The 25803-nt window shown below is 38.9% G+C and overlaps 1 protein-coding gene across 11 annotated transcripts in view; it reads right to left on the reverse strand.

Moving 5' to 3' along the window:
- Positions 1 to 25803, reverse strand: part of CTNNA3 (catenin alpha 3) — a 523550-nt gene that overhangs the window by 415265 nt on the left and 82482 nt on the right. For all 11 annotated transcript variants that reach the window (XR_005821804.1, XR_005821805.1, XM_040564586.1 and 8 more), the window contains exon 6: positions 2910 to 3173. Coding sequence is in view for 9 of the 11 variants with exons in the window: in XM_040564586.1 (XP_040420520.1) it covers positions 2910 to 3173 (264 nt within the window). In the remaining 2 variants the exon portion in view is untranslated. The remainder of the gene's footprint in view (positions 1 to 2909; positions 3174 to 25803) is intronic.

The following is a 25803-nucleotide window of genomic DNA, read 5'->3' on the forward strand; positions in this document are numbered from 1 at the left end:
AGTAAAATCCCACTTCATCACAAATATAGCTTAGAGACACATTAAGAATATTAATATTGGGCATTTTTTCTCATGTATTCTGTTTGCTGAGCTTGCTTACAACAGTGATATTGTGGCTGAATACAAAGCAAATCTGCACCTTATTTACATGTAACCAAGCAAATTTACTTCATGTCTCAAACAAAATATGCATTGTAGAAAATTAGGACAATGGTTTTCTGATTCATGAAAGAGGGATCATGGGTATCCAGAAACCTGGTTCCATTTCCCGACATTCTGGACCAATTTACAGTACTTTGATATCTCATATATAATTGCTGTGCTAGATAGCCATAATCACTAAAGGACATAATAATCACTAAAGGACAACATCAGATGAATACGCTAAGTCAGGCATGCATAGCCTGGATCGTTTTGTTAGAGATCTCTTTACATCAGAAGATGCAATACCAATGAAAAGAATTAGATAACCTACACCCATGTTCTTTTAACACAGATCTTCAGGCCTGAAAACAGGCCTGTTCAGCCTGGAGAAGAGGAGGCTGAGGGGGGACCTCATCGCGGTCTACAACTTCCTCGCAAAGGGGAGTGGAGAGGCAGGTGACCTATTCACTGTAAACGCCAGTGATAGGACCCGTAGGAATGGTGTTAAGCTGAGGCGGGGGAAGTTTAGGCTGGACATCAGGAAGAGGTTCTTCACCAAGAGGGTGGTCACACACTGGAACAGGCTCCCCAGGGACGTAGTCACTGCACCAACCCTGTCTGAATTTAAAAAGCGATTGGACTGTGCACTTAGTCACACGGTCTAAACTTTGGGCAGACCTGTGCGGTGCCAGGAGTTGGACTAGATGATCCTTATGGGTCCCTTCCAACTCAGGATATTCTATGATTCTATGATTCTTATGAAATTTAATTTGTGACACTGCCATTTTGTGTTTACTTGTGAATAATGTGGTATTTATATGGAACCTGTACGACAAATTCTTGAGAATTAACTGATTTAAGAAGTTAACTACTCTAAGGTTTACTAGTGATTTCCTCATCTTACAATCAGTAATTACTTTCACACTGCCAGCACTGGCAAAGGAAGAATGACACTGCAAACTATCTAGATACTAGATGTTGGGTAAGCTCCGTGATACATTTCTACACTATAAACATTTAATGAGATTTGTTCCCAACAGACTATTTACTACATCAATTTATTTCATGGCACTGTATTTGCAGCAACAAGATAGAGCAAAGGTTATTTCAGGTCTTTAGCCAATAGAACTTTCTGTAAAGAAAGAAAAGCACAACCATCTAATTCATAAGATCATTTTTTAAAAGTTTAAATGCTCTATAAATTGTGCTTATCTAACAAATACAGCTTCAATTCTCATTTGTGGTATCTAGGTAAAAATAAATTTAAAAGGCCATAAAGAAATGGCTTTTTACAAGTGAGGCTTCTATGTTGCTACATTTCCAAATAAAACCAAATTCAATCCAAAAGAAAATTTTCCATTTAGTGATTATCAAAATTCTTATATTTTAAAACTAATAAATACGATAACCAAAAAAAACTCATTAAAATGGTACTGCTAGCATACAGTCAAGATGAATTCATCTGCTGTGAGAAGATACAAGCACTTACTCATTCTGTTTGTTTGTTTTGTTAAGTAAAGCAGATAAACAATAACTCTAATTTAAATTACATTTTCATTCAGGGTGTCATTGTAACAAATCACTTGTGACACTTAAATGTTGCTTTTTCTTTCACTAAGTAAGAAAATAGCCTATGAACTGTAGCTTTAAAACCCAGTGTAAGCAAAAAGCATGCATAGCATGTAACATGCAATCATAGCCTGTTCCTCTGAGGACAAAAAAAAAAAAAAAAAAAAGTCAGATTCAACTTAGCGTATGACTGAGAGGTCCATTTTGATCAATGCACTGCCAGTACAAGATTTGTGTTAAATATATGGACTTCAATCTATTCCTCTCACCTTTCATTGAAAGTTTTAAACAAAATCTATCATCATCAGTCATAACTTCAATTTTCTTGAAAATGTATCAACAATATTGGAGTCGTGAGGTTGGCATCTGATAAATCTGAGTTTTTACAACCAAAAAGGCCCATACTTGCAAATGTGTTTAGAAACTTTTATTCCTTTTGTTGATCTGGGTCTACATCAATTATACCAAATGAGGAGCATGGTCTGTCACCTCATCTACAGGAGGTCTACCAATTTTGACAACGTGATGTAAAATTACACTGGTAAGAGTCAGAGCAGCCATATGAAACAGGGAATGCTCCATACAGAAGCCTACGAGTAGGTCACGAGCAGAGGAAGAGCTGACGTTCTCCAAATATTTGCTTCAGTATGGAAGTAGAAACACCGATTTGTGAAAGCATATTGCTTATATCACTTAATCATAAACAAAAACATAATTAGGTTTCTAAATCTTCCACTTATATAAATTAAATAATAATCCCAATGACAAGGTTCAGAGTAAGTAACTTCAACATGCATTGTACTAATTCAAATGCAGTCAATGCAGCCGTGATTACCATTGATGATTGTCATTTGTAAACTGAACTCCTGGGTTCTGCCCTCTTATTCAAGGATGTTTCTGCCTCCACCATTACTCACGTGCATGGAAGTAATTCTTAACTGCTGTTTGAAGGAAGCAAAATGGTGAACATGCATGAAGAATTAATTTCAAGCTCTTTTGAAGAAGTGATTATTCCCAATAAAATAGTGATACTATTCAGACTAAGACTATGCAGAGCATTGGTTTCTAATACCTTTTAGTATGCCATTTCTAAGAGCAATAGTTGTTAGTGAATACACTAGTGAATACAGTTGTTAGTAAAGCAAACCATTTTTTCCAAAAATGTTGCAGTGTGCTAAATTTATGGGTTCACCTACCTCAAGCTCATCAAGCGCACTTCCTAGAGTGGCTTTGTGAGATGAAGGTTGTCCCGTTTTATTTCCAACTCCTTGGGAAGCATTAGAAATTACATTGAGAGCATTCTGTATTTCACTGCAAATTGAATCCTTGCTGGCTGTAAGGGATGCAACATCTGAATGTTCCAAACAAGCTGTACATATTGAATGTAGAAGAGAAGAATTTTCTTTCAGGGATGCACGTGCTGCAGCAATTTCATCTCGCTGATTGCTAGATTTCAAATCCTGTCAGAAAAAGAACATGCCGTTTATTTCCAAAAGCATTTCAAAACTTCAAAATTGACAAGTAATGTATAAACAATGTTTTATCTATCTGTAATCTGTTTAAGGACACACCGAATTAAATTTATCAAAGATTGGGAAAATGGACTATGTCTACAACAGTACTTACAATCGAATCATCTTTATCTCACAAGGGATGAACAAAGCTTATGTTAAACAACACCAAATTTTTACTTATTGTATTTTATAACCAGTACCATGAAAGGTTGACATTTTGCTGCTTCTTAGGCATAATCTTCCTTTGAGAAAACAGGTTTGGCATTTAGCTGCTGCTTCTCCCAGACACGTCTGTCTTAATAAGCAATAGAGAAGGAGAGGTGTAGATAGGGTTAAGAATAGAGTTTTTGACTGTCGCATCTAAATATATTTCTTGTATTTGCTTCCCCACCCTGCCAGCGTATGTCTCAAGCACTCTGTACAAAGGAACAGCAGGCAGAGATGAGAATTCTGAACTCCAGGGAAATGGGAAGCACAGACAGTAGGGAAATCAAAAAAGCGTCTGTGAAAAGCCACCTCTGTAAAGTGCCACTGCCTATTTCTCCTCTCTCACTACTATGTGCACACTGTGAGCATTCAGGGATCCTGCCACTTCCATCTTGTTCCTTCCTCTTCCACCCAGATCTTGAAACCCTGCAGCCTTCTGCCATCCAAGACAATAAAGAACAAAGTGAACCTTGAAATTGGAAGTGAGATTCAACTGTTTCTAGGAATCAAGCTGAGGAGCTGTTATTTGGACAGCTGAAAGTTACGGACTTCAGGGCAAAAACACAGTCAACATTAGGATTGTAAGCAGCCGCCTGTCTCTTCCTGCTTTACTCTAGACAATTTCCTCATTTTCTTTCTGCATCTTGTCCCTTTGAACAATACTAGTAGATATTTGCAAAATCGCTTGTGTGAAGGAGAGAATTAAATTCAAAGGAAAAAATAAAAAAGGGAAAACAGCGCATCAGAAGAAGAAAAGCCTGTGGCATCAGCTTCAAATGATGAGAAGAGGCACAATGAGGAATGAACAACAAAATGTGCACGAACCTGCTCACAGTCTGCTCTGAAGCAAGCTGAAGTCTTCCTAATTGTTTTCCTTTGCATTGCATGAAGCTCTACATGCATTATTTACAGAAGCATCATAATACCCACGTCTCGCTATGTAAAGTTTCTACATTTATGGATGAAGAGCATCCAATATTAAAGGAACCAGTCCTATTATTTTTTTAATTCTCTTTTACTGTAAGAAATGCATTGGACATAGGATGGGATCTAACTTCCTCAGGCTTAGTTGGAAATCTCAGGGATACAGCAAATAAAATAAAAACAATGGAGCCCTGAAGAGAAGCAGACAATTGTCCCACCAGCTGATCACCTGAATTAGAAAACTGAGCTATTGTCTTGGGAGGACTAATATTTAATATGTTAAAAAAAAAATCAATAAACCAATACAGAAATGAATCACCACTGTGTAGTAATGACTTTTTTTGCCCAGGATGCTCAAACCCAAATATTCAACTGCACCTCCAGCTCTGGTAAAGCATCTGCAACTTCTCCAGTGCACTCTCAGCAAAAACCAGTGGTTATCATGCAACACAGACTCTTACTCTAATTGGCGAATCTACCTTTCCTGCAATTAAATGACAAGAAGACAGAATGCTCCCTTCTCTGCTGTACTGCAAGGAAGCTACAGACCCGGAGATACAGTGGTAAGTCAATACAACACTTCAATCTAGCTGGCTTCTTTTCTTAAACAATTCTTACTGTGCTGCAGCATCATACGCAAATGATCAAACTTGAAAATCCTTCCAAAGGACTCTTCCCATCCAAAAAAGTACTGTTTAACCAGGAATGAGTGGATCCTACAGAATCCAAAACTGCCAAGCCCGTAGCACAAAGCCAGTAACAGCAGGACACCAACACAACATCCATTTTCAATAATAAACAAAGCACCACAAGTCTTCATGACAAACCCAAAGAGCGGGAAAAAAAAGTAGCTATAACACAAAATAAGTTGTCATGCTCCCCTCTGGCACCCAAAACTTCACACAAGTTTTGCAGGTATTCTTAGGGGTTTTATGAGTCTTGTTATCACATTCAATTCTATACAAACAGTAAGAAATGCTGTAAACACCGTGATATGCATTCTCAGTAGATTAAAATTATTTTACTCTGTTTCAGTTTCTGTCTCTTAGACTCATAGACAGGGAAGAATGCAGGAAAGAAGGAGAAGAAAGATTTCAGGGAATTCTAGCTGGGAAATGATCAGCACTTACAGAAGTGTTTCTGGGAGCTCTGGGAACAGGAAGGGTGCCAGGCAATGGAAGATGCATTTTGGGCAAACTGTTCATAGGATTTCTCTCTGTTTCTCTCCCTTCACCTTCCAGGGACTTCATCAAGGAGAGGGGACCTTATCCTGGCAGACCCTGCCTCCACGCAGCCATCTAACTTCTACTTCAGCTCCAAAGGAAACTGGGCACCCCCCCAGCACCCTTTACAGATGCCTCTGAGTACTTCCCCTTGCCACTAGGATTCCTTGGAAGGGGAAGAAAAGAAATGTATGATTTTACTGTCAGATTTATGAAAAATGTAGCAAATAGACCCTAGCTCCCCACACCTGCCTCAATTAATGGATTTTAGCCTCTGCCTCTTGACTTCTCCCTCGACTACTCCTTTGCCAGATTCCATGCTCAACATTGTTACACTGGTGGCAGGGATGCGTTCAACTGTTAGAGATTACATTAAGAAAAAACTTCAGAAAATGCAAATAACTTGGTTGTAGCTCAGGAGATGGAATAACTGTGATCACTGGGACACAGGAAATAAATTGAGGGAAGTAAAAGACAAGCGAATCAAGCAAAATAGTTACATTAAATAAATAAAAAATAAAAAAGCCAATACTGACTCCTGTCTTAAAACACTTCCTCATCTTTCCATTTTGCGTGAAGAAATAGGGAAAAAAGTAAGACATTTAAGATACAAATATAAATTAAAAGGGTGATATTATGACAATATAAAGAGACTACAGCATATGTTTTCTGACCATCAGAATGTGCATGTAGTGATAAAAAGCACCCAGGCAAGTAGTAAAAGCCGCACCAAACAGCTTAGCATATATTACTACCTACTTGTAACACAGCTCACTCAAGGAACAGTGCAGAAATGCGAAGAACTCAGACAAAACAAATATGTACATTTTATTGCTTACAAAATTACTGAACAAAAATATGTGCATTAGACTGTAATTGTCTGTGTGCCCTTCAAAGATAGGTTTAGGGGTCAACTAGACACCAAACTCATTATCAACCCCAAATTCTCACATGAACTCACAAACAACTAGTTCAAGAAATGCACTGTAAAGATGCAAGTGGCAGTGAGGTACAGTTACGGGTTTTACAGGCTCATGCAAAAAATAAGAGTTGACATGTAAGAAAGCCTTCCTCTCAGATTTGAGCACTGCCCACAAAATGAGTGCCACAGAGTTAAGAATTTGATAGAGTTCTGTCATGAGAATGATGTCTTGTTGTGCAGTCAGGTGAGACTGTGTGGGCCTTGCCTAAAAGACACCAACATCACCACAGCAAGAGTGGGAAGCTCCTGCATTTGCTGAGAATAAAGCCCAGGTTCTTTCCCAATTAGGTTAATAAAAAATACAGAGAGAACAGAGCATAGGACAAAGTGATTGCAAAGATGAATCTAGACTATAACCATAGATATATGCATGCATATATGTACATATACATACATAAAGGGTCCCAATGACGGGCTTCCCTCTGTGAAGGGAGCATCATAGAAGATGTGGAAGAACCACCACTGAGTCTAGAAAGCCAGTGCAATATTAGCTTTCATGGTAACATGGAGTAATGCAGGCTGAAAGGGACCTCAGGAGGGCTCTGGTCTTACGTCAGTCTTCTCAATGAGCCTCTTGTAGGTACCCGGGGCTGCAGTCAGGTTCCCCCCAGATTTTCTCCAGACTGAACAAGCCTGTACCGCTCATCCTCTCCTCGCAAGACAAGTCATCCCATTCCCAGCCTTTACAACTCATCAAAAAGCCAAGCAGACACACCTAAGTTTCTTTCAGAGTCTCTAAGCCTGCATTTATACAATGCAGTGTTTGTAAAGCACATGGTCAGTTTTAGATTTGGTAACCAAACACTTGGTAAAAACTTGCTGTACCTTAACATGATCCAACTTTCAAGAAAGCTGCAGATCAACAAGGCCTTCTACATGAGCACAGCAATCGTACAAACAGGGTTATGCCACTGCCAAATTGCATACTAAGATGCATAAAAATAAGCTTTTTTTTTCCCTTCAGCTTTTGTCTAAAACATTCAATGTGTTATTGTTTTTAAAACACTGTGTTTTATTTCACACAGCATTGTATAAAGTTGCAGCATCATGGTATTGGTAAACTTGCCTATGAAGAGCCTCACTTCTGATGTGTAACACATCCACAGCAAGTCAAACACCCCAGAGGAGGCATGCCCATAAATTCAGAACAGCAATGAATCACAGGAAGATGTTTAAACACAGCTCTGTGCGTTCTCATTGACTGAATCACTCTTGTTATTTAAGCTGACTGAAAGTCATGGTTTTAAGGACTAAACCATAAGTAGCACACTTTGCCTCTACAAAGATTTTGTGCTGCCTTTATAAAACCATGATTTACTGGACTCAGGTTCCACCTGAAGTGAAGTCTTGCAATTTTCTCTGTACCTACAGCTATTTATTGTTAATAATACTCAAGCTAATATATAATACCACGGAAAAGCACAGCTATCATGCACGAAGAATCAAAAGCAGATCACATCTGGTTAAATCCCAGGTTGTTGTTGCTTTTTTGTTTGTTGTTGTTTAGTTTTTTTTCTGGAATTTGCTGTTCAGTTAGGGTAATGTTGTTTCTTTTGATGACTTCCTTGCATCGGACTGCAACTGCTGCACAACACTCATGTGTTTCATCAAGTTCTTGTCTCCTTACAGATGACAGAGCAACACCTTGCTGTCACTTCTCTATCCATTATTTCAGAATTTGGTCCCCACGCTTCTAATACCCTGCTCTGGTAACTATCCATCTCCCAGATGAAGTAGCTCAGTTTGAAAGGTAGCAAAGCAATTTTTCTCTCTAAGAATTAATGGAACAGAATTTTTAAGTCCAGCAATCCTTTTTCTGCACACATATACCATTTAATGTATTAGCTCATAAAGGTTTTCTCCTCGTACAGTTATGGGCACATTTGTCATAAATGAGCATGTCTAGAACTAGGGCAGGAAACATTTGTCAGGGAGAGGGGCCCAGGTTAAACACCAGATCTGAAGTTAGGAACCTCCAGAAGGTCTTATCCCATCTTCAGGAGGAGGAGATGGGTAAAGAAGGCATGAAGGAGAGGGAGAGAAGAAATACAGAAGAAATATAGATGACTTAAAGAGGAGTCATTTCTTTGACCTCCAGAAGGCCCATCCATTCCACCAAATCCATGACAAACTTAGCTTATTGTTTCTATGAGGTTAGTGTCCACCTCATGAGAATCCACATATTGCCTTAAAACTGAGAGGGGAAGGAAATTAAGACTTAAAGATCACTTACACACACATCAGTGAAACTAAACACCATGTCTAAGCATATTCCATCTATCACACGAGTTCAGGGCCTGTCTCCAACAAATCAGCTCAAGTTCCCCTAGGTGTAAGTTTCTCCTGGTCCTGAACAGAGCACACTGAAGTTTTCCTAGATTTAATGTCTCAGCATGAGAGATGTGACACAATCATAGATAAGCAGATACACAACTCATATCAGGCAGCCTGTTTCAACTGCAATTTTCTCAAATTACATACTCAACAAATATTTATGGTGCTTGCCACTACTCACCTGTCAAACTCCAGTTGCAGTTTAACATTTTTTTAAAAAATATTTCTTATAAATACTTGCTAACAACTTAAAATAAGCTATTTCCTTTTTTTATGACCAAAAAGTCCAGAACTAAAGCAAGCTGAATCAAATAACTCAATGATGTATCCTCACACACTATTTTAGGATGCACACAATTCAAACACTGCAGAGAATGTTAAGTTGCTGTAATGTGAACATACGTCCAACTGACATGCATAAAGAGTGGCACTCCAGCAATTGGAACTGAAGTGCTAATCCATCAAAACAAGCTTATTAGCATTACCAATTTCAGAAATGTTTTAACAGTACATTTATTTTTAGCTGTTCAGTTTAAACTGCAAAATTAGCTGGTTTCAAGTATTTATCATGTACAGCACTGCTTCCGTTTTTTCTTGCATATCAGTTTAATTTTTTTTAATGTTGTTTTCTGCACACCTTGCAAACACTTACAGGACAGCAACTCGGAGCAGGAAAGAAAAAGCTTATGCCCTTGAGCTCTGTACCGAATGTTAATGCGTTTGTGTATGATAGATTTAATGCATAAATGAGAACAAATGACTTCCAGCAGCTGCACTCTGCACCTATAAATCGCTGTGACTATTGCAAAAATCCATACAGAGGAAGAACAGCTGTATAATTTACAGCATCAGTATTTGTCAAGAAAAGCAGCAAATATAAAACTTGATTTCTTTGTTTTAGCATTCCTATAAAAATTAGAAGTTGTCCTTTACAGATTCCTTTTAGATTAGAACTTCTATTCATCTTCCCTGATGGCACTTCAGTGCAGAAGGTTATTTAATTCTTAATAACGTTGAAGGAAATTCAAAAAGCACAAAACCCAGCATAGTTTTACAAAATAAATGCTAGAAATGTGTAAAAGAGCTAACAATGAGCATATTATGTTTTGCATTGAATATGCTTCGGTAGTATCAGAAAAGTATAGTACTCTGATCCAATGATTTATACTGTACAACAGGTGATTTATATTACATAAATCCACAAAAAGCAAATATTGAAACACAGGTTTGAACAGCTGGATTTGTTCTCAAGATGTTTCCCTACCAACAGGGCAGACAGCCACATCACACACTCCTGTTCTTCCTTACACTTGAGAGAATTTTGCATCACATTCAGAGTACTGTGACGAGCTCCCAAGTACAACCCAATACCCTACAAAAATACACACTGTATCACAATAGCTATAAATATGATATATACTCTGCAACCAATGTCTAAAAATTGCAGAATTTCACGAATTTTTACTGGAGAAATACAAAGCTTTGCATCCCAAAGTCACATGTCCGTTCAGCCATTTACTGATTGCTTATTTGTGAACACCAAGCAATGGATCTTAAAGCATGAAAAATATCTGAATTTTTCACAACCAAGGAAGTGCAACTTTTGAGCTCGTGGTTTTGATTCAGAAAATGGGGACAACTTTCAAAATATTATTATCTGAAAGAGAAAAGACACTTTCACAGTTATATTTGTAAAAGAACATTCTGTAAAAACATCTTTACTAACAAAATTAATTTCAAAATCTATGAAACCATAATAATTACTTTGTTGAAGGCATTACAAATAGTTACTTCTAGAATGAGTTCAGTATTGAACTGCATTGTCACTGTGTCTGTTACCTTAAGAGACTACTGTCTGTTAACAGAAGTTTAAACCCCCAGTTTACTTCATATGCTAGCTTCAACTTTCACAGTTGGAATGAATCAGAAGGAGATTGTGTCTTCCTGGGCTCAAAGCAAGTGACAATGAACCCTCTGGTGCATTTCTTATATGATAAAGCCAGTAAATGCAGTTTCCTTAAACTCTAAATATATGAGAAATAAGATGTTTAAGTCCCTTAAAAAAACAACTGAGTTGAGCAGATTTTTATTGCAAAAAAAATCACAGAAGTTCAAATAAATAATTTCAATATTTTAATTGAATGTCTTATCAGAAGTTCAGTAACATGAAGGGCCTTCAAACTGGTCAGAATTTAGCTTTATCCTTATCTCAGAGACAAAATACTATAAAACAAAGCAGCAAGCCTGTTTGTATCCTCTCATATGGCACTAGCTGTTATGATTCAGCGGGTTCAACACAATTCTTCACCTTAAAACAAGGGGTACACCACAGGCAATATCCTCTAAGAGAATTGTGTTCAGTAGAAAAAACATCCAAAATATAATGCAAGTCTCATTGATACAAGAAAAACCTGAGGATGATGACCCTACAGACACTGAAATTTTTATCTTTACTGACTGTCCTTTCATATATATCAGAGTTCTGCTGTTCTTCCTAAACCATAAAATCACAGTGAGCATCAGAAACAAACCTGCATTGCCATGTTATCATCATCTCCCTATCTCATGAGGGAATAATGGTCTTTCCCTGGAAGAAGGGAAATGATGAAGAACTTCCAGCTTAACACAGCAGCAGCAGTTTTGCCAAAATGTTCTTTACCTGTTCAAACACCGACTTCCCTATTTTCCTTAAATGGCTAAAAGTGACTAGGTTTGGTTTTCCTTTTTATTTATTTATTTATTTATAATGCTATCAATAGTGTGGAAGAACACCCAAAAAAATGTAACATTCGAAGGTTCATCTAATTAAATGGCATAAGAAGTTTTTGATTTCAAGGGTTTTGTTTAAGTAGTTATTCTTTTAAGTATCAATTTCTTGCTTTGGAGCAAATTATTATCTTAATTGCCAACCCCTTAGCATAATAGGCCTTAACAGAATACACTCATTTCTCTAACTCCAGTGGTTTTGCACCAATGATAATAAGGTCAATTTTTCCATTGAGGAAAGGCCAGTGTCAAAGTAAATGTTCTCATCATTCACACTTGTAGTTAGAAACTACAAGGGTGTAAGGAATTCAGATGATTTAGGGAGTTTAAGACAGCCTTCTTGGTTGAGAAACATTTATGATACTCAGACGTAAGTGCTTCTAAATATGCAATTCTTTCCCCGGTTGAACCAAAAGCAACCTCATTAGCATTAGTTATATCCTGAAACTTTATAAACAGTAAGATAAACAAATACAATCTTCATCTTTAAGTGCTCATGATAAAAATCTATGGAAAAAGATTTTTTAATTTAAGGGAAAGTGGTTAAAAATAAAATCAATCTTTCCCTGCTTGGCAAGAACAATGGAGCAAAATAAAACATATGACACGATTCTGTGCTGATAGTTTAGAAGATTTTAGAAAGACGAGTATACTTTGGCCCAGAGAGACCATGACATTTTCATCCTTATATATTCCAAGGTCAACCAGACAGCACCTGAGCAACCTGACCGAACTTGGAAGTTTGCTCTGCTTTGAGCAGGGTACTGGACTTGATCTCTAGAGGTCCCTTTTTCCTAACGTATGATATTAACTTTCATTATTTGATGGCTGAAAATGAATATTCTGTAGCTTTATGGAACATCTGAATTCTTCCTATTCAGAGCATTATGTAGTAAGAAAATCCTGAGTACTTCCCATCACCATAATGGTATGGAAATTATGCACCTCTATCACCATAACGTGGTACAACTCTAGCTTCTGCAACATTAATAACCAAAAAGCAGCTTCTGCAGAGTTACAGCAATAGCTCAAATTGGGTGCCCCTGAGGAGGGCACCTGAACAAAAAAATCCCTAGGCAATTATGCCCTTGCCCTCTACATTCCCAACCCCTCACCCAAAGGTCTGTACCACTACCAGTATTAGGGTTGGAGGTCTTTCTGCTCTAGCTTGGTTCCTTCCATTGTCTGTAGAAGAGCTGCTTTCTCCTACATCTTTGATGTAGAAATCTCCTTATCAGGACATATGTCACAATAAAATGCTAACTACCCCATATTCCACAAATCTGACAGACTGGGAGGAGAAAACATTTCTGTAGATTTCTTCTTCCAACCCACCCCTCTTGTGTGTAACTTCAAATGTTAAGTTTGGAGAAAACGAAGAAAAATTAAAGCACAAATTGCAGGTGAGATATAAAATGTGAAAGTAAATCTGCATACTTTGCACTGGCTTGTGTGACATTTTCATTCTAAAAAACCTGCTCTCAGATGCTCATAATTTTGACAAATGAGTACCTCGGGCTAGTAATGATCACATCAGCTGTCTGGGTGGGGTGGGGGTACTGTCACTGGCCAGGTTTAGGTTTGCTCTATCAGCTTCCAGCAGACACAGCCCCTTGGCTGCTCACACCTACAGCCATGAGCAAGACTTAAGCACAGAGGCCAACATTCTCCTGCCTCTAACAAGAAAAGACTCCACAAGAAAAAAAAAAAAGAAAAGAAAAAAAAAACACTTTACATGGCTACATGCCACACAGCTAAGTTTGCCCACTACAACCAGTCAACACAGATAGGATTTCCAGTCCCTACATACTCCCCCCGTGTTCTTAAGAGAGATTGTGATAGGGACATAGGCTGTGAAAATTGTTAGAGGAACCACAAATCAGGACAAAAAATGAACAGAAGAGTAGATAAATGGATAAGGAGGAAGAAAACATGGAAGAAAAATCAGCAGTGAAAAAGCAGGAATGCTAAAGGTGAGGGAGAAGTAGGGAAAAAGTCAAAGGCTACAGCAAGAAGGAATGGCAGACAGACACGTGACCATCAGGCCCCAGTAATACTGGTCTTGGGAGGCCTTCAGATCTTCTCAGGGCACATGGTGTAACAGGCAAACCCAGCAGTCCCTCCTGATAAAGGAGGGAAGGGGAATTCCACCCCCTTCCCCATCCCATGTGTCATGGAACATGGAGAGGAACATCAGTTTCTGTCCCCTGGTTTCATCTGGAACAGACTCTTTTTTTCACTGTGTGTCAAGGAACCGAAGAGCATGGGGCAGATGGAAAGGGAGGACTGGCAGCCATCACTGAAGCTACTAGTGCAGACAAATCCTTGTATTTTACGTTTCATTTCATAGGGACAGGCTGCTGAAGTGAGGCCAGGTAAATCACTCAATGCAGCACTGTAATTCTCATGACCAAATAATTTATCAAACAAACCATGTCTAAGGTGTAGCATTTCAAGACTTTTCATACAGAAACATACATTCCTACAGAATGTTTCTGTTTTTCATACAGAAACTCAGTTTCATGGGCTCAACAAGTTCTAAACATTTAGCATTACTACTTGGTGCCCCTGCATACTTCTCGCTAGCAGTCACTACCCTGAGATGAACACCACGCTACTAATGAGCGTCTAATTTCCCATCAATAAATACAATTTGACTAAACACAGATTTGATCCAAAATCCCCTCAAGCTAAGGGGAAACTGCAACATAAGTCTTTCCAAAAACTGTAAATAAAAACCACTCAGCATCAACAACAGCTAAGTCTTTTATATTTCTGGGTTACCTGGTTTTTAAAAAGTTGACTTAGGTATTTGTGTCATTGACTAGTTAGTATTGCCTAATGAAGTAAAATTTCATTGCTTTCGTATCGTTACAGTATCAGACTATCATTTGCAGCACACTCACAAGTTCTAAGACACGTATCCAGAGCACTTTTCATTTATACTTCTGGCTGTGTGACTTCCTCATGTGTGGCTGTGTGACTTCTATGCTGTGTGACTTCCTCACCTGTTGACTGAGACACAACAATTACGTTCCCTCTGTATGCATCTGAAGCCACACTACAATCAATATCTTGTCTTATAATTTTAAGGACTGTGAATAACATTTATATAAAAATTGTAGTAGAGTTCTTTTGTCTGGGAGAGTTTATTTAAAATGAAAATAACCTCTCTCTGTTTCCTTTCTTCTGGATTATTCTTGTCATGTATTAATGCAGCATTAAAAAATTTTTGTAGGACAATACCACAGTGTTAAAATAATAAATGACACTCAAAGCCTATCCAATCAATTTACCTTTTAGTTTATTATTAGAATATCATTTCTGAAAAGTGAACAGAATTTTTAAAAAGTGTAATCCTTCAGAGACCTCACCTTCAAAGCTAATAAGCATAATTGCCTTCTGAAAGGGAACAAATCTTTTACACTGTATTATAACAGTCAATTTTTACACAACATTGAAGAAGTTATTTTTGCTCAGGTAGAAAGCTCCTACTTTTCTGAAATAAACATCTTTCAGCCCAAATGTGAGATGCTATTGTGTTATTTGTGTATTTCAAAAGTAAGTTTCCTACCTTCTACCTCCACTTCCCAACAGATCTTAAATATGCCAGCCACATTCTGCAATATTCTCTCTAAGAGAAGAGGCACAGTTTGCTGTAGGATTGCATAGCAGCAGCCTCAGCACACAGGCACTGCATAAACATAGCATGAGGGATAGTTTGCTCCTGCCACAAGGCAAATGCAGGAATAAAAAACAGAAACTACACTGAAAGATGACAGCAAACATGTAAGCAGAGGGATGCATCGCTCTAGCCACACCTTCTGCTTTTTGTTCTCCTCTTAAACACACTCCGTTTAGGAGGAGAAAGGAAAGGAATGGGAGGAAGCAGGAAATGTTCTTAATTACAAGAACCTGTAGCAATCTTAGCAAAGCGTGGTAAATGTATGCGACATTCTCAGCATCTCAGTAATAGCAAAAAAGAAATCCCACTCATTTTAAAAATTACATAGTCTGAAAGAACAGCACCTGGCACAGGATTCATCTAGCAGAGAATAAAATAGAGGGCCCAAACAGGAACAAGAGCCACATTGACTACTGCCAGCCCACATACTGTTGTGAGGGCAGCTTACTGCACACACGGGCCGCAGCTCGCAATACAGAGCAAAAAAGATTCTGCATATGGAGTCCCACCGCGTCTTGCCAACCATGCTCTTCCAAAAGAAAATAATCCTTCACTTCAAGCATTTTTCAAGCTAACCTAGTATCAAAAAAATATATATTCCTACCTTAGGATCTCAGTCTAAGAAGGTATATATATATATGTGCATATATATTTTTTTTAAAGGAATCAGCTACTGAAACCAAAGATGCCTGTTTATAAAGGGCCCAAGTCTCTAAAACCCTTTCAGTGTTCTTCATCCCACATTTTCTTTACAGAATTGTCATCAAACTGCAAACTGTATTAAGGGAATTGCAGTATGGAAAATATTCTTCAGTTAAAGTGCTCCTCATACGCTTAAAAAAAAATATAGAGAAAGAATATAAAAGATTAACAAATGCCTACACCTGTATTCTGTATAGTAACTCAACTCACAACACCCACACAGCACCTGTGGAATGCCTGTTAAAACCTATTTTTCCCCCTCTTTAGAGGGTAATCACAGAATTACAGAATCATCTAGGTTGGAAGAGACCTCCAAGATCACCTAGTCCAACCTCTGACCTAACACTAACAAGTCCCCCACTAAACCAGATCACTAAGCTCTACATCTAAATGTCTTCTAAAGACCTCCAGGGATGGTGACTCAACCACTTCCCTGGGCAGCCCATTCCAATGCCTAACAACCCTTTCAGTAAAGAAGTTCTTCCTAATATCCAACCTAAACCTCCCCTGGCACAACTTTAGCCCATTACCCCTCGTCCTGTCACCAGGCACGTGGGAGAATAGACCAACTCCCACCTCGCTACAGCCTCCTTTAAGGTACCTGTAGAGAGCACGATAAGGTCACCCCTGAGCCTCCTCTTCTCCAGCCTGAACAACCCCAGCTCCCTCAGCCGCTCCTCGTAAGACTTGTTCTCCAGACCCCTCACCAGCTTCGTTGCCATTCTCTGGACTCTCTCGAGCACCTCCATGTCCTTCTTGTAGCGAGGGGCCCAAAACTGAACACAGTATTCGAGGTGCGGCCTCACCAGAGCCGAGTACAGGGGGACAATCACTTCCCTAGATCTCCTAGATCTCCTGGCCACGCTTCTTCTTTTACAAGCCAGGATGCTGTTGGCCTTCTTGGCCACCTGAGCACACTGCTGGCTCATATTCAGCTGACTATCAACCAGTATTCCCAGGTCCTTCTCTGCCAGGCAGCTTTCCAACCACTCATCTCCCAGTCTGTAGCACTGCTTGGGGTTGTTACGCCACAGGTGCAGGACCCGGAACTTGGCCTTGTTGAACTTCATACAGTTGGCCTCAGCCCATTGGCCCAGCCTATCCAGATCCTCCTGCAGAGCCTTCCTACCCTCGAGCAGATCAACACACGCACCTAACTTGGTGTCGTCTGTAAACTTACTGAGGGTGCACTCGATCCCCTCATCCAAATCGTCAATAAAGATATTAAAGAGGACTGGCCCCAGTACTGAGCCCTGGGGGACTCCACTAGTGACTGGCCTCCAACTGGAGTTGACTCCATTCACCACAACTCTTTGGGCCCAGCTATCAAGCCAGTTTTTAACCCAACGAAGCGTACGCCAGTCCAAGCCAAGAGCAGCCAGTTTTTTGAGGAGAATGTTGTGGGAAACGGTGTCAAAAGCCTTACTGAAGTCAAGGTAGACCACATCCACAGCCTTTCCCTCATCCACTAAGCATGTCACTTTGTCATAGAAGGAGATCAGGTGCGTCAAGCAGGACCTGCCCTTCACAAACCCATGCTGACTGGGCCTGATCGCCTGGTTGCCCTGCAAGTGCCGCGTGATGACACTCAAGATAATCTGCTCCATGAGCTTCCCCGGCACTGAGGTCACACTAACAGGCCTATAGTTCCCCGGGTCTACCCTCCGACCCTTCTTGTAGATGGACGTCACATTTGCTAGCCGCCAGCCGACTGGGGCCTCCCCTGATAGCCAGGACTGCCGATAAATGATGGAAAGCGGCTTGGACAGCTCCTCCACCAGTTCTCTCAGCACCCTCGGGTGGATCCCATCCGGCCCCATCAACTTGCATACATCCAAGTGCTGTAGCAGGTCGCCAACCATTTCCTCGTGGATAGTGAGGGCCACATCCTGCTCCCCATCCCCTTCCACCAGCTCAGGGTACTGGGTATCCAGAGAACAACTGGTTTTGCCACTAAAGACTGAGGTAAAGAAGGCATTAAGCACCTCAGCTTTTTCCTCATCTCTTGTAACTAAGTTTCCTCCCGCATCCAGTAAAGGATGGAGATTCTCCTTAGTCCTCCTTTCAGTGTTGATGTATTTGTAAAAACTTTTTTTGTTATCTTTAACCACAGTAGCCAGATTGAGCTCCAGATGAGCTTTGGCCCTTCTAATTTTGTCCCTGCACAGCCTCACAACAGCCTTATAGTCCTTGTGAGTGGCCTGCCCTCTTTTCCAAAGATTATAAACCCTCTTTTTTCTCCTAAGCTCGAACCACAACTCTCTGTTCAGCCAGGTCGGTCTTCTTCTGCGCCGGCTCATCTTTGGGCACGTGGGTACAGACCGCTCCTGAGCCATTAAGATTTCCTTCTTGAAGGAAATCTTCCAACTCAGACCAAAACAATTTGTCCTTGTTATGGAGTCACAGAATGACAATTTCTAGATTTAAAACCAGTCTCATAGATCACTTCACCACAGCAAAATATCCCAAATGCAAAACATTTGAAATTCTTTTGAACACTCTATTGAACAGCTAGCCCTGAAAATTCCAGTTGTTTGTGAAAGCCAGTGAACTTCATCTGTGAAAGCCAATGATTTAGCCTGCTAATGCCACAGTGAGAATAAGGATCTGCCAAAAATCCAGCCACAGAGTAACGATTGCCACTGGAAAGCAATTTTGATAATTACAGTCTCCTCAGAAAGTCAGGAAAAGAACTACAAGAACATTGTTTTTCTATCATAACTAAATTCTTTCTATAGAATTTACATGTTGCATTCAATAGCTGCTGTATTGCAAGGAAACATTCTGGTGGGTTATTCCCCCTGTGGAAATAAAAGGATCACGATTATTGCTTCTGAAGCAATGAAGCTGCTTACTCCTTCAACAGAGAGGGCAGATTTCCTCCTCCTTCCCCCAGAGCTTGTACCTGAAGAGTACCAGCATGCAAAACCTTGTTAACATTACTTCTCAGTGCTTAAGTGAAAGCTGCAGGGACTAATTAGTATACTTTGCAAAGCCTTGACAAAGGTGCAGAGAACACAGCTCTAAGCAGCCTTACGTTCTGTCTAACACACTCCCTTCTGTTGACCCCTATCTGACAAAAAATCACGTGTCAAATAGAAATTCAGTGAGCTCCAGCTTGTTCCAAGAGAGACATGAATGAGGTCAACACAGAGAGAGCTGGAGAACCAGAGAGACCCCCAACAACTGAACACATTCCTCCTTTGATTAGTAGAGGAGTCTGGAGTGAAGGAACCACACAGAACCCTCTGGGCACCCAGAAACACAGACAGACACAATGATTACCTAAGTCTACATTTCCCTAAGCCCCTAAGCTTTCATTTCCCAATGAAAAGAGGTCTGTTCTTTCCTGATATAACAGGAGAGAAAAAAACAGAAAAAAAAAAAAAGAGGAAAAAAAAAGAAAAAAAAAGCCTTCATAAGCTAAATCTGTAAAACAAGTCTTAGCTAATTTTCATGTGGAAAGAAAAATCATTTTAAAACTGTAGCAGTTTGCTGCTTCAAAAGGATAAAACCATCAAATGAACGTTACTAACATCTTGCTCTTTAAACAGGCTTTTTGTCAATACACAGACCAATATCCTGGCCCACTGTACCATGTCAAACTCCAACTCAGTTCCCACCCAGGGCAGCAGTCCAGGAGGAACTGAAGAGAATGACTAAGCTTTTAATCATTGAGCTGGAAACAGTACCAGCCACAGCCTGGCCTTCAAATGAGGAGTAAGTTACTTTCAAAGAACTGATCAAAACTTTGTTACATTGAGTAATAATAATTCATGCTGCAGTTTCTCTCCATGGAGATGCACAGAATTTTCCAACAGATGATCTATCCAGTAACACTGGAAAAATCTGTCCCAAAGCCATCAATAAAACTCATCCTGTTTATTTGTTTTGTTTTCACGATAACAAAGAGACCTGATTCATGAGAGACTTAGCGCCTACTCTCCACTAAAGTCATCCTCTTATTCAGGTTCGGATTCAGCAAAGGACTACATAAATCTAACTGAGAACGTGACTGACATCACCAACCTCCATGGAACTAGGGACCCATTTTCTGCATATTTTGTAAGAACTGTGATGTGGGCATTGCTAGACTAATGCACAGAAATGATTTCCAGCAAGAAAGTGAACAGCTGTCACATCATCTCTAATCATCAGAAAGTTTTCAGATTTGAACCTCTGGTCTTTGAATCAAGGCTCCGTATGCTGCTATCAAAGCCTTGGACCAAAGAGCTTATCAAATATTATATGTCAAAAATCAAAGACTAATCAAAGTCTCTCTAGTCAGTAATGAAACCTAAAAGAAATACTGTTTTGTCACTTATATAAAACACATTTCTCAGAATTTATAAAGTTTTATTTTAGAAAAGATTAAAGATTTAAATTTTCAAAGGAATCTAAGGCTTCAGATTGACAGTCTGTATAAACTACAAAGCAGGACTGCCCATGAGGAGAACTACAAGTGATGAGTTTATCATCTATCAACCTGTCAATAAAGAAAAACTGACCTTTTCATTCTGCTATCAATAGGAGTAGAAGGCATTCAGCACTTCATCAACAGACAATTCATGAGGATAGTTATAAGAAAACCAAGAGCCATATGCTCACAATATGGTGTAATTAATACTGCCAAGAGATCAAGGCAGCCTGTCTAGAATATTAAAATCCAGAAATATTCAACATAAGATTCCCATATTTTCCATTTTCCACATTACTGCAGACAATCTCAGCTTTTTACTGATGCAGATACCTTTTTCTGCCAGCATTATGGTTCTCTATATTAGCATAAACAAATATTGGTAGGACTCGATACTGCACTCTTAAATGCTGCAAACCCTGTTTAAAACCCTTAGCTTGCAGTTCCGTAGTAAAATCTTTAGTTGAGGGAGGATAATTGTGATTAGAATAACAACTGCACAGAACTTCTCTAATTATATATCATCTATAATTCTCTAAATCATGTGAATTTGCTTTAAAGGGCATTACACTTTTGCAGTCTACTGTCACACTAAAAATCAAACGGACAGCAACTAAATTACATTATCCTACTGTTTCATTAGGAAGCCTGATGCACAGTCATGTTGCAATATGCTACTCTCAATATTTAAATCTTTAAAGAAAAATGTTATCACACACAGAGGTACTTCAGTAGGGAACATGTTGAAAAAACAGAACTCAGTAACTGATTTACTTTGTTTTAATTCAGAAAATTTCTGAACAGTTCACCATTTACTCAGATTAATCACAGAAAGTACTTGTCCAAGACAGAAAAATATCTCATATGTTGCTGCAGCTTCATTGCCAAACAAAAACATGTCTGAATGAATAGACATGCAAGCCTACAGAGGAAAAGTGCAATTAGAAATAAGGCTACCAATTTCAAATAAAGAAGTTACTACCTCTAGGAGAAACAAACACTTGGTTATACAAAGATGTACAATTCTTCTAGCCCACTGTCGACGTACAATGATGGGGATTACACAAAAAACAACAACAACAAAAAAATATAGACTCCAGACCTGTATCTCTTAACATCCAACCTACAAAAAAGCACCCAAATCCTGTCTGTTTTCTCTGTGGTGTTCTTCCACAGTTGCTAACAAGGACATGGAGTTCTTAAACAAATAATTCACTAGTGGCTGCATGTCACCTGTTACCAACTAGGCAAAGAGCTGTGTGTACTCTATCTGTGGAGACATTTTATTTCCACAGACCAATCCCATGAAAAATGCTTCAGGGCTACTGCATTTCAGTACAACTACAACACGATACGGGGAATGGAAAGCAAAAAGACAAAATGGGCTAATCCTCAACTATTTCTATAGTTCCCTGCAAAGGATGAATACAGAGCATCTGACATAGAAACGAGGTCAGATTACTACAGTCAAATTTAAAACAATAGCACAAACACATAAAGGCAGAAAGATAATACTTTGAAGACATACCATGAGATAGAATTAGCCAGAAACACAGCAAGAAGAGATTCTGGAAATGTAAATTTAGGAATAGGAAGGTGAAGGTAGTGCTGGAACACTACAGGGAAAACTCTAGAGACAGATTACACTGTGAAAGACAATGTTCATTGCCTTTTTTTTTCTTTAGACTTCACTTGAAAGAAAAGTTGCAATCAATTAAAACCAGAAAAATAAATCGGAAGAGTTCAGATTAATATTGGAAAAGAACATGCAAAACCTGGCAGTTTTCACATCTGCTAACCCTGCTTAACTTCATCTCATCAACAAACCTGAAAGCTGTAAGTGGTTAAACAGACCCTGTTGGAGCAGTGATGAGGAAAATAAAGATTTAAGGGAAGAAAAAGTCCTTAAAAAAACAAAACGTAACAAACAAACAAAGCACCCAAGGAAGAGTAAGGAAATAACAGTTAACCATTCTGACATGTTCTGAAACAAAATGTAAACACAAAAGAAAAGTGGAAAGTAAATTACAGCTAATTTGGGTTGGCTCAAATAACATATACCATTTCTCTGGCAGAGTTTTTAATCTCATCACAAATTATGTTCTTCAAAGCAGATTCAGAAAATATGCTCTTAATGAAACTGGTGTAAGGACCACACAAAAACATTGGCAGTGAAAGTGTCCTGGAATAGATAACAAGAGAATGAAATGGAAATGTATACAAAGTAAAGTTCTTCAGATTTTTTTTCTATGTCTGGAACAACTCAATATTCCCAACCAAGGTCATGAAAAAAGTGAGAAGGCTGAAAAAGAATGTAAAGATGACAAAGGGCAAAATTAAAACTGAAAATCTTGATAACTACAAAAACAGACCTAAAAAAAAAAAAATCAAAGCAAATATTTCAGTAAGTGTCTGTACTCAAACTGGAAAAAGTAAACTGCTGGCTATATTGCAGTCCTAAAAACACACCACACTGTTTTAAATCTCCCTCCACTCCCTCTCCAAACAGGGAACATCAAAGAAAAGTAAATGAATGGATTGCAGCCTGTAAGAACTTCTAGTAACCTTTCATCACCTTTAACATTGATAAATCCCAAGCTCAAGTGTTGGAGGACTGACGAGACTGAGGCTGTGAAAACATTAATAGGAATTATGGATGTTTAAAAATATATATAAAAAGGAAATTAATTATCTGTTCCCCATGACCACTGTGAACACTAGATAAGAAAAAATAAATAAATGACAGCAAGGAAAACTCTCAATTAGATAAAAGAGGAAACATTTTAACAGCAAGAAGAGTTAAATACTAGAACAGATAGTACAGAGAAGTCGCAGCACAGGTAGCGATAGAGACTTTAAACAAAAAAATCTGTTGATCACCTACATTTAAATCTGGTTTGGGGTGCACAGATACTGGATGACTTCCTGTGTTCCTTTCAGACCTACTTTTCTGATTCTATGAACACATATTTTCAAACATCACAGAAATATCACAACTCTCTACCAGACTAAGCAAAGAGATTTCGCTTCCAATACAGAAGGAAACACATCTGATGAACAGAAGAGAGTTACAAAGGCAGAAAGTGTTTTTTGCTATGGGTCAGTAAACTGGACAGCGGTTGTTCTGGTCATAATCAAAATAACCATCTTGTACAGACTTACATTAAGGTGTCAAGCACGTTGTGAGAACAAGCCAAAAGTACACAGTGTCTGTGCTTCTGCTGTACTGGCCTTTGTGGCTGAACAGACCCATGCATGAAATTTTTGCTCAGCTTGCTCTGCCCCTAAATTAATTGCTACAAAGCACACAGAAATTACATGTATGGTCTAGTGAGTGAGCTGCATATCAAATACCCAAATCTGAGCAAGAAGAAATTAAAAATAATTTTTTACTGCACACACGTGTTCTTCTCTTTCACATTATCTGAGCAAGTTCCTTAACTATAGAACAGCTCCAAAAATACTATCAGGCCTAAAAGCTTCTCAGATGCTTGAACACATCTCAAACTTCTAACCCAAAAAGCTCTTTGAAAACATTGCTTACAACAGTTCTTTGAATCAGCTGCACATCCTGGCACACCACAGCTCTGCAACCAACTGATCTAGAGGACCTTTGTGTCTCAAGAGCAGTGTAATTACTGCTACACCAACTGAAGAATAGCAGAGAGCCGATTAGAAATAAGCAGGGAATTATTTAAGAAGTGTTAAAAGTGGTGTATGATTCAACAGGCATCCCATCAGTGGGGATTTTTTCCCCCATTGATTAAAATGATGTGCCTCTGCCATCACCTTCTTCCCCTCCTCTTTAATTTCCCCATCTAAGAGCCTTTTGTTTACTTGCTGTTTTCTTCTTGTGAGCGATGCAGGCAAATTATAGGCATTGCACCAATCTGTTCTAAGGGCAAGGCAGTTTTCAAAGTCTTGTTATTGTTATCTGTGTGAGCATGCGACAAATGTTTACAAATGTCTGTTATTACTGGTTTAGTACCACCCTGGGTCTTTTTTGACTATGCCAAACCAGTAATCACCCTGAAGCATCTCCTTTCACAGCATGTTTACATCATACTCATGACAGTTTTACATTTTGTCATTGTGACATCTCTCACAATTACTCTTATAAAGAATGCCATAAAACAAGGTTTAGGATCTGGAAATGATTTACTGAAACTGATGAGCCCTTGGATATCAGTCAGTCTGTAATCTGCAGTGAGTGAAAGGGCCTGCCTTGGAGAGCACCTCATCTCAGAGGTCTGTACTCATGGCTAAGGAAGAGAAAAAAAAAATTCAGCTGAGCAGCTTCAGTTCAATCCTTAACAATCATGACACTACACACTTCGAAATCCCACAGAAGCCCCTATGCTTTGGTAATACAGTTGAGCCATCATTGGCTCAGGCTACAAATAATAGTAAGTAGCAGAGAAGTGAAATGTTACTTTCCTTCACAAGTGCTATAAACAATGAAGAACTGGAAAATACATGGAAAAAAACTGTGACATTTCTTTGGAAATTATTCTGAAAGTAATGGAAAATATATCTACTGATTAGTTCACTGAATGTCAGACTGTTTAGAAACTGGTTGAATATGATAAAAAATGCACTTTCAGTAAGATAACCAAAAATGTCTATTTAATCAGTATACTAATCAGTGCATGTGCTTTGATAAGGTGTAAAGCTAAGCATTTTTTAAAAACACTTGTAAATCATTAGGATTAAAAATATGTATTACTGAATATATAGACAACCAAGTATTTATGAAATCCAGTGAGTGACAGGTAATAAACATTGTATAAACGCATTCTTCCTGAAGGACTATGTTCCCAGCTATGGCACCAAGGATTGAAGAAGGTATTGGATGTATGGGGGAGAAAAAACCTCCTTGTTTCCATCTTTAGACTTCTACAGGAAGAAGAAAAGTTTTTCACATCTCTTCTTGTTCTCCTGGACAGAGGAAGTCCATTCCCCAGCCTGCATGCTGCGTCTCAACACAAAGGGACTGCAAAGCAGCAGGAGGCAGAGGGTTCAGCAGTCTCTGGCCACATAACACTAAGACCACTATGCCACCCAAAAGACAAAACAAAGAGGGAGGATGCCTGGATGAGCAGCTGTGTAAACAGCTAGGGCTCTAGTCTAGTTGGAGGAAATAATTACATCTTTAAAATTCAGACACTGGAATGTATTTAATATGAAACAAACGCTAGAAAACACACAGTGACATCACTTTTTTCTGAATAAATTATGTATACAAAAAGGAAACATGTATGTGGGTTTTTTTAATCAGTGTGCACCATTGTTTAAAGTCACACCAACTTACGAAGAAAGCTAGAAATGTATACACC

Source organism: Cygnus olor, chromosome 7 (genome assembly GCF_009769625.2).
Source record: "Cygnus olor isolate bCygOlo1 chromosome 7, bCygOlo1.pri.v2, whole genome shotgun sequence".
Classification (NCBI taxonomy): Eukaryota; Metazoa; Chordata; class Aves; order Anseriformes; family Anatidae; genus Cygnus; species Cygnus olor.